This window comes from Urocampus carinirostris, chromosome 13 (genome assembly GCF_059441175.1).
Source record: "Urocampus carinirostris isolate Australia breed hairy pipefish chromosome 13, RoL_Ucar_1.0, whole genome shotgun sequence".
Taxonomy (NCBI): domain Eukaryota; kingdom Metazoa; phylum Chordata; class Actinopteri; order Syngnathiformes; family Syngnathidae; genus Urocampus; species Urocampus carinirostris.
The window spans coordinates 17,544,126-17,554,200 of NC_142361.1; the positions used below are offsets into that span (position 1 = coordinate 17,544,126).

Sequence of the window (10,075 nt, forward strand, 5' to 3'; positions counted from 1 at the left end):
AATGGTTTTAAAGCAGTAGTGACGTTTACGCTTGATTGAATACACCCCAAAAGGCGGTCCCGTATCTCGAATGAGTACGTGACTGTTCCTTGCACGCCGTCTGGCAACGGTATCTTCAAGGTTACGCAACCTTTTACCCACAAGCAAAGTCCTCCTAAATTTCTACATGTGTGCGAATGCAAATGCAAGTGTATTTGCCACAACAGAAGTTTCTGGGAAAGCTTATGTGGAAGTTACAAGACGTGTCCAGTTGGTGGCAGTATGTGACAATAGACTGCTGCAGCCGCACGATAACGATGACGTTTACGGAAACGAGGACGGGGTGAAAGCAGCTGTTTTCCGCGTGTTGTTTGAATGTTTTCGTTTATAAATTGGTAATAATCATAAAAACAGTATCAAAATGTCCGGAGAGCTGCGTGCAGAGTTGGAAAAACACCTGGAGGCGTTACACATCGTGACAACCTGCGTCGATCATCCACCGGTAACACCAGTCAACACACAGCAGGCTAAAAACTATTAAAAACGAAACTCTAGAACGCGAAGGTCATTAAATCTGTGTCATCACATTTTCCTTTTTTTCTTGCGGTTATGGAAATAAACAAATTATCGCAGATGAAGTGAGACCAAGGTGTAGAGATTGTTTAAATTAAGCCCCCGAAAGGTAATTCCCTAAACGCGTTTGGAAACAGATACATTGTTGAAACTATTTCGTCTATTCGGTTTGTCAAATCTACCATGAACATTCATCTTGCAGCAATGTATGCTTTCTTGTTCATATCAGGACAAATGTCATGTGTTAAGGTGCACTTTCATACGGATCATATGAATGTCAATTTGTTATTCCAAGTCCCCCTCTGTCATATTTATGAAATTGTGCGCACAATATAGGCAAACTGAAAGAATGCTCTTTTTTCCGATAGAGTGTGGCTTCTTCACAACTACACTAAAGATTGTTTTTTGCCAATGTTTTGCACATTGAACACGCATAGTGACCAAAACGTTTGTACTCTCATTTCTCTGGTAGACAATTCGCACTCCCCTGCAGGGGGAGCCACAATATCATTTTACAGCGCAAGTAAAATATTTGTCTTTAGTCTCCGTAGAAAAGCCTACACATATTTAAGTACGTACAGTGGGACCTCGCTACTTCACGCGTTCAGAGCTTCGCGGGTCAAAAAAAAAACTAATCAAAATTGAGAAAATAAATAAATAGGGTTTTTTTGTTTGTTTTTTTTCAAGCATTTTTGAAGGGGCGTCGCTACTTTACGGTTCCACGTTCGCTGGTTCAGAGCTTCGCGGGTCTAAAAAAAAATAATATATATATATATATATATATATATACCACAGCCATATCCCCTTGTGGAGGTGGCTCGAGTCATTTCTGACTCTTTTTGGGAGATCGATTCAGAGGAGGGGATTCCCAGCCCCCTCGCTCAACCCAACTGAGGTGTTGGGAGTCATTCGGTGACCAAACCCCCAAATTCCAACCCCTAATGCTGAACGCCAAGCAGGGAGGCATCGGGTACCAATGTTTAAGTCTTAGGTGTGATCCGGCCGAGGCTTGAAACACAACCTCTCAGTCTCGGGGCGGACGCCATACCCCCAAGGCCACCGAGCTGGTGTAAATAAATAAATAAAAATAAAACAAATTCAAGCATATTTAAAGGGGCGTCACTACTTCGCGGATTTTCACTTTTCGCAGGTGGTTTTGGTCCCCATTAACCGCGATAACCAAGGGATTACTGTTTCAATTGCATACCTGTCAACCTCCACGTTTCCATGCCTGTACAAACTGTCGTATTTTCCTTTACAAAATACAAAGTAATCGTACACCATATTTTTTTTCGGAATGAGGCATGATGGGGAATCCCCAGGCGGCAGACTCATGCGCACAGTAGCATCAAACCGCTCGCTTCGTTTGCAACGAAAAAAACGATACAGAGATAGAAGCTACCACGGCGAAGTCGTTAGACTTGATTGATTTGCCGTTTCGTGATAGTCTGTGTATACCGGATGGTACCCATCATTGACAAATTTGTGTTTTTCCGTACAGATTTTCTTGTACGTTGTACACGTCTTAAAATGCATAATGTACTTTGTTCGGCAAAAACGTACAGGTTGACAGGTATGCAATTGTCTTTATCATCATTGACAACAACGTAGCAAACACAGTGAGATTAGACATAGATTTCCAGGGTTAACTTGTAATAATGTCTTAAAAGCGAAAATATGATGAAAAGAATGTCATAAGTAGGCAAGCATATTAACATGGTAGTGCTTGGAGACTGGCACGAATTGTAAGTGCATCAAAACAACAGTGCAATGTAAACGGTGCATCGTAAAAATAATGCGATATTGCAATAACATATAGCAGCAAAAGAAATCCAAAACAAGTTGATTTCCTATACATGTTTCACTCTTGTGCGCTTGTTTGAGGTGGTGGTCATGAAACAGACTTGCTAAACACTAATTTCAGCTTTAAGTTGTTGAAAGTTTTATTTTTAAGTGCAATTTTTAGTTTTCTCACGTGTCATCTGTGATTATGAGGTTTTCACTGTGGAGGAGATGATGCCTCACCTGCAGGAAGTGAATGGCGCTGTCACCAAGAACCTTTTCCTCAAAGACAAGAAGAAGAAAAGTTTGTGGTTGGTCTCCGCACGTCACGACAGACAGGTGAGGCCTCGTATAACAAAACACTCTAAACTAGTATAACAAAACACTCTTTTTCTCAGAAAAAGGTTAAGGTTCAAATCTTGAGCCACGGAAATATACCCCAGGTGAAAGTGGTTCCCTTCATGGCCTTGTGACATTCCTTGCTCTTCTTGTGCAGGTGAATCTGAACGAGTTGGCCAAGAAGCTGTCTGTGGGCAGTGGTAACCTTCGCTTTGCAGATGAGGCCACCATGCTGGACAAACTTAAGGTGAAGCAACTAGCTCATACATCTCATAAGAGTTCAAAATGTGCAGCCATAAGGGAACTAATACAGCATGTTTTGTGTTTCCATTTTCCATAACACACCTTATATTCCTATAATAAGCACATTAAAGGGACATGATGGTTCACTGATTCCTTGACCCCCTGGTTTGTCAGGGCACCACATCCTGTGGTGTGTCTTGGGCAAGTACAGCCTAATGCTGTAAATTATTGGTAATATAGGGTAAATTATTTTGCCGTAATTTTGGATTCTATCATTTTGTTGTTGTTTTACTATTTTTTTTTATTGTGCTATTAAAAAAATCAGCAAAACCATTTACAAGAAACAATTTACAAAAAGGTGTACACGATACAAAATCTAACTAATAGTAATGTCCCGATACTTTTCGACATCCCGAAAAAACATTCGTATCTAACGTTTTTCGTAAGCCGAATGGTCGTAAGTAGGGGAGCCTCTGTAATCTGCTGCCACCTACTGGTATGGATTATTCCTGCAGTTATCCGCCTGATCAAAGGAAGATAGCAAATAATACTAGTCAATGGCATACTTTTCTCCAAAAATAAAGTTGAACAATTTCCTGTCGCACCCTAGACAAGGTCTCAGGGCACTAGTGCAGGGGTCGGGAACCTTTTTGTTTTAAATAGCCATAAAAGCAAAAATATTTAGATTATTATTATTTCTTTTTTGAAGTGCCACACCATATATTTTAAGACAAAATTCAATAAAACCGCCAAACCCACACTCCAAAGCTAATTCTTCAGCACATTGTATTTCACTGTGTGATGTTTGATAAAATCTGCGAAACAAAAATCATTCTTGAGCCTGTGTTCCATATCATTATGAATATACTACTTAAAATTAGACTCCCTCCCCCAGTTGCTTGAGACTGTTGTCATTTTTGTTGTAAATAGTGGTTTCAAAACAAGGTGAGAGCAAAGTTCTTTTGTAAAAATATCACATAATACTGCACACGACGATACCAACCTACTCATCTTCAGTGCAGGTGACGCTGGGCGGGGATCCTGTCCTGTATAGTGTTAGGAATTAAATATTAAAAATGTATCGTTTACCAAATTGTTCGAATTAGTTATCTGACTCCATTAACCAAACACAACCTGCATTCTCCTAACAATGCGCGCTCGTTTCTTGATGGAAAAATGAACAAGAGACGGGCATTTCCACACGGGGGCAGATTGTATTTCTTAAATAATTTAGCTAAGTGAAGTCCATCGAATATATGGCCAAATTAGCTGAATTAGTGTCGCTCGAGGCCCCGTCAAGCCTCCACTCTCGATCTTCTGCTTCTCCTCGGCCCACGGTTTTTCCGCAAGCTGGTGTGCCGGCTCCTCCCACAGGCGTGCCAATGAAAGCCCCCACATGGGGTCCACCCCCTCGCCTCAATGTCTGGAGAAACTCAAAACAACAGCGTTTATCAAAGCAATGCCTGACGTCCTTCGTCAGAGTCCTCTTATCAAAATTCCCCAGCCAAAACATTCTGCATTTGGAACGGCGTGACCTGAGGCCCACTCAGTGAAAATCTTCATTGCACTCGATAAATGTAACTTGTATTTAATTGTATAAAATCCTTTATAGTAAAATGTATAAAATCCTTCAATAGCTCCGCCCATTCTTACTGTTCAAACAATCAAATAGCTCTAGGTGCTTTGCTAGAGTTTTAGGTTATTTAAAGTTTAGTGTTTGGCTTTTCATTATAAAGCGTATCAACACTGAACATAGATTGCTTAGTGAGATTCCAAATACAGCTTCCATATGGCGATTTACAGCCAAATAGGGTTCTGTTGATGTCACACCTCGACTGTAAACTGTCGTCAAAATTGTCCGATGGATAACGGACCGAACTCTTTGAACTGTCAGTATTGCCTCGGCTTTTCTTGTAATATTATATTATATTTTTTCCATTTCATCTCCAAACCATACTTACTCATGAAAAGAGCCATATATGGCTCAGGAGCCATAGGTTCCCAATCCAATATTGGCCCACGGTACTTGACTTGAAAAACACTGCTATTCACAGCCTGATTTGGTGGTCCCTTGTTGGGAAATTCCTTTGCCCAAACCTCACCTTGCTTGCAACGCTCTAAATTGTTTCTTATCATTGTTTGTTCAAGGTTGAGATAAGCATTTTTTGTAACATTCAAAAGTGTTTTCTTGTGACAAGGAAAGATCGTGAAATCTGACCCCTATAACCATACCCCAAATATCACCAAATTCTTCCTTGCTGTGTTTGGCTCAGGTGGGGCAGGGATGCGCCACAGCTCTGGCTCTGTTCTTCGACAAGGAGCGCAGCGTCACCTTGGTCCTGGACCGAGATTTGCTGGAAGGAGGCCACAACATGGTTTACTTCCATCCCATGACCAACAGCGCCACCATGGGGATCAAGCCCCAAGACCTGCTCAATTTTCTCAAGGACATCGGCCATGAGCCTGTCTTGGAGGATTTTGACTAAAACTGTGTAGATCCTGGTTTGCGCACGTGAAACGCGATGGGAAGTGAGGTCGATATTTTTCATAGCACTCTGGAGCCTTGAACAAGAACATTTTAGTTTTATCAGAATTTGCACTTTTGCTAAAGTCATAAAATTACTTTATCTTGTCATTACTTTTAAACATAAAACGGTTTTATTGACATTTTCATTAGATACATTGTTTTACTGCCTGTCACACAAATGTCTTCACTCGACATAATTCGTCTCGATTTTTGGTTTCACCCTTTACAATAATAATTTCCCTGCATGGTGTTCTGCAAGCTCTATTTTAATGTCCCTTGCTTTTGAATGCTCTTGTATTAAAACCCCCAGCCCCCCATGCACACACCCCTTCACTGCATCGCTAATGAGAAGGTATTGTTGCATTGTTGATGAAATTAGCAAATGAATAACTGCTTCTGACTGATGCTCCGTTCCCAGGCATTCTTTGGCTTTGCGTGTGAAAGTAGAAACAATGAACCGCTCCTTTTTCTTTAAATCGCATGTTTAATATGAAAAAGTGAGCATTATCTGAAGTTACGAATTTCTTATTTTTATTTCAATGGATGCCAGATTGATATTTCCTAATAAAAGCTTTAATTGTGGGAAAGCTGGAAAATAGGAAGGGAATGCATTGGTGTGTCAGGAAGGACTCAGGGAATAGATTAAGTGCGTCGATTTTGGAGACTCAATGATTAATCACTTTTATGATTGATGTGAATCAAAATATAAATGGACTGAATTTATATAGTCCAATGGGATGCTCTCCCCCCTGAGATTCGATCTGCAACATCAGTGGAACGGTTTAAATCTAGGCTTACAACACACTTCTATTCTATAGCATATGAATAACCTATATTTTATGTTGCCAATATCTGTGTATTCTTTGTTATTGCAACATCCATTGCAGCCTGGTCATCCTGGAAGTGGGATTACCTCATGTGTGGCCCCTTCTGAAGGTTTCTTCATTTTCCTCATGTTGAGGTTTTCGAGTTTTTCCTTGCCCTCATGTAGGTTCTAGATCAGGGGATGGTGTGATAATAGTCTGTAGTTGGCAATAATCTGTGGTATGTGCAGCCCTTTGAGACTCTTTGTGATTAAGGGCTCTACAAATAAACATGACTTGACTTATCAAGTAACTGAAGACCTCCCAAAGCGCTTGACAATGTATTTTATACTTACCCATTCACACACACACACTCAATCCGATAGTGGTAATGTCTCGGAATTGATAAAACTGTTTCAATACATTTTGGTAATGAATTCCTTAAAACTCTGAACTACAGTCGTAGTTCTATTTAGGTAGTGAAATTAAAACATTTCTGTTATACAGTGCCCAATTCAGATAAACATTATTATCATTCCTGTACACATACAGAGCGAAATGCCAATACATCCGACCCACACAGTATTTAAACAATATAAAAAGTATAGTATATATAGTCCATCTAATTTATTTAAGGAGTAATCATCAAAATTATTAATGGATTAATCAGACATTTAAAAAAAGTTGAGCCTGGGTTAAGTTATGGTTTGTTTTTATTTGAGTAATAAATCCACCATTGAAATTCGATGCTTACTAGATGTACTTTTTACTTTGCACAATGGGAAAACAGCTGTTTTATGATCCACAGAGGGAATAAGTGTGGAATTGAAAGCAGATACTAAAACAAACTAAAAGAAATTTTATTGCAAGATTGTCGTTTGAATTGATTTGAAAGACCTTTCCATGTAGGTCTTAAGATGAGTCCCTGTAATTTGGGTTCTTCCTTGTGTCATGGTTGCCATGGCGCCCGACTGGCCGCGCCCGTGTGTCACGGTTGCCGTGGTGCCCTACTGGCCCCGCCCGTGTGTGTCACGGTTGCCATGGTGCCCAATTGGCCCTGCCTATATGGTGCCAGCTGCGGCTCATTGAGAGATTAACTTTCGGTTTATATAAAGCTCAGCGCTCTTGGTTTAGGGTGAGCCCGTCAAACAAACTTCTGCCCCACAAGACGCTGGTTCTGACTCGGTCCTTTTTTCCTGTGATATCTCCAGTCCGGTATTGTTCCCGTCTATGGTTGTCCTGTTTAATTTCAGGTTCCAGTTTAGTTTCCATCTGTTTTTGTCCTGTTTATTATTTTTTCCAGTCTTTGTTCCCGTCTAGTTTCTCCTGTTAATTTTCGATATCCTTATCCGTTATCTATCCTGTCGGTCACTTCCTGCCCGGTATCGACTCCATCTGTCTGATATCAACTCGGGCAATTGGAATCGGTCTCGTCGGTTTCTAGCTTCCGGTCTTTCCACGCCAGACCGGCTACCTAACGTGCATGACTCCCCATTTCCCGTAAAATAAAGGCTTGTGTGAGAACGTCACGCGATTGGGTCCTGTATCTGTTCTGGTTCTGACGCCTTGTGCTTTGAAGCACTCATTTTTGGTTGCCCAACACAAAACAACGACATCTTGTGGTCATATATTACTCAGTGTCCTTTTAATGTAGAACAGCACCCTGATGGTGTATGTGCCTTGACTTTTATGCATAGCTGTAAATCAGTACTTTTTTATACCTTTTACATTTTAGTAAAATATTTCAATGTGATTATATTCAGAAGTTTATACAATTTTCATTGAACATTTGATTTTGACTAAATAGGGAGCATTCAAGGCCGCTCCCTATTTAGCTGCAAGAAATTATGTACAGACACGGTATGTACTTATTTCTTTGTGTAGTTATCTCTGGAGTCATTCGCAACTTTTTTGAGAAAGACTCCAACTCCATAGCAATAAAAACACCAATGGCCACTTATTTCTTTCACACTCGACAGAAGATCGATTCCGACAAACAGACACGTCCAAGTAACACAAAGTCATCGAGTGTTAGTTTCCTTAGGCAGGCGGTCAATTGAACAAAACCCCGAGGCCGCCACTGACCTTTGAACTCTTACTCTGAGACAAGCGCTGAGTTGATTCTCTCTCTTACACCATCTGCTTCCTATTGCTTTGTGGTTCGATTACCGTGGCGACCAAACTCACGCTGGTCCCTATGGGAGACGTGCCAGAAATAAGCTGTTATTACACATATGTGTGCAAAAAGCTGCACTTGTGTGTGTCTAGACCACGGGTATCAAATAGGCGGCCCGCGGGACAAATCAGCCCTGTCAAGGATTCTGATCTGGCCTCCAAGAATAGAATAGAATAGAATAGTATAGAATAGAATAGAATATACCTTTATTGTCATTGCCACAACATGGGATATATTGTGACAACGAAATTGGACGTGGCACTCCAGGTCCACATTTTACAGTGAGGATATAAGGAAAACAAAGAGATAAAGGAACAAAGAAGATGTTTTAACTGTCTTTGTTGTATAGGCTTTGTTTTCCTCCGGAGGGGGCGTGGGGTTTATGAGGGGGTGAGGGACAGACAGAGATTGTTGGGCGGATCCAACTAGATGTTTGATCTTACTGTACACACAGTCCAATGTTTTTTCCCTAATTGCTCAGTGCACGTGTTGAATGGATTTGGGAAGTACAGTCCTTAAGCATGCCCGATTAAAGTCGCCGGCGACGATAAAAGCTCCGTCAGGGTGTGCAAGCTGCTATTTATTGATAGCAGCAGGCAAGAGATTTAGCGCTATGCTAACGTTAGCATCCGGTGGAACGTTAGCATCCGGTGGAACGTAAACAGCAAGCACAATGACCACAGTTAGCTCTCTTGGTAGATGGAAGGGTCTACACAATACTGCTAGAAACTCTATATCGAGTGAGCAGTGTGTGTCAATGATTCGGCTGTTATTGTAGCGCATAGTCCCCAACCCGTTTTTACCGGACACTTAGAGAAGCGCAAGACAAAAATAAGCTGCAGTTTTGTCCACTAGATGTCACCCAAGCCAGGCACCACTCGCAAAGCAACTGTAGTTGTATTCCTTTCTCTTGCTTTCTCTATTTTTGTTTTTTTATCTTTCTCTTTTTCTTCTTCTCTCTCTCCCCTTCACTCTCTCAAGCTCTCTTTCTCTTCCTCTATGTTTCTCTTTTTCTCACTTTCTTTCTTTTTCCTCTATCATTCTTACCCTCTTTTGTCACACTCTTTTTCTCTCCTTTTTTCTATTTCTTTCTCTCTTTTTCTGTCCCTCTTTCTTTCATTCTCTATCTTTCTTCCTCTCTCTCTCTCTCTCTTTCTCTCTCTCTCTTTCTCTCTCTCTCTTCTCCTCCCTTTCTCTCTTTCTATATCTCTTTCTTTTCTCTCTTTTCCTCAAATCTACAAGTCCGGTCCCTGCCAGAATGCTTTTTCTACCATGTGGCGGTTGAGCTCAAGTGAGTTCGATTCCCCTGCTGTATAATTATGTCATTAGTTGCCCAAGACCAAAGGAACCGGTTGGACTGTTTGGATTGTTTTATTGTTTTAAGGATTATTGAGGAATAAAGACACAAGCAATGTTCATGCTTAATGGTGCCTGATGTTCATCAAGTCAGGATGTTTCCATTCCTACAATGTTTTTTACCACCCGCTTAAGTACAAGCCATCTAGGGAATGATCGATTCATAGCTTACTAGCTTTCATTAAATGTGATAGTTTCCAAATGTTAAGTATAATGACGATAATTCTGGTAGTATTTCGGTGTGTGTGTGTTGATGTGTACACAGTATCGCTATCCTCTTTAAGTGTGCGTGTACTT

General features: G+C 40.8%; 1 protein-coding gene across 1 annotated transcript; it reads left to right on the forward strand.

Moving 5' to 3' along the window:
* Window positions 1-273: 273 nt before the first annotated feature.
* prorsd1 (prolyl-tRNA synthetase domain containing 1) lies at window positions 274-6,575 on the forward strand. The gene is made up of 4 exons (XM_088351924.1): window positions 274-481; window positions 2,548-2,673; window positions 2,831-2,920; window positions 5,190-6,575. Exons 1-4 carry the CDS (start codon window positions 401-403, stop codon window positions 5,400-5,402), a joined length of 510 nt encoding a protein of 169 aa, XP_088208050.1. The 5' UTR covers window positions 274-400; the 3' UTR covers window positions 5,403-6,575.
* Window positions 6,576-10,075: the final 3,500 nt, after the last annotated feature.

What these genes read in the sequence shown, in the direction of transcription:
- prorsd1 (XM_088351924.1), top strand. Translation starts at nt 401, where the DNA reads ATGTCCGGAGAGCTGCGTGCAGAGTTGGAAAAACACCTGGAGGCGTTA. An exon ending in CCTGCGTCGATCATCCACCG is followed by an intron (nt 482 to 2,547) that starts GTAACACCAGTC and finishes TGTGATTATGAG; the next exon opens with GTTTTCACTGTGGAGGAGAT. An exon ending in CCGCACGTCACGACAGACAG is followed by an intron (nt 2,674 to 2,830) that starts GTGAGGCCTCGT and finishes CTTCTTGTGCAG; the next exon opens with GTGAATCTGAACGAGTTGGC.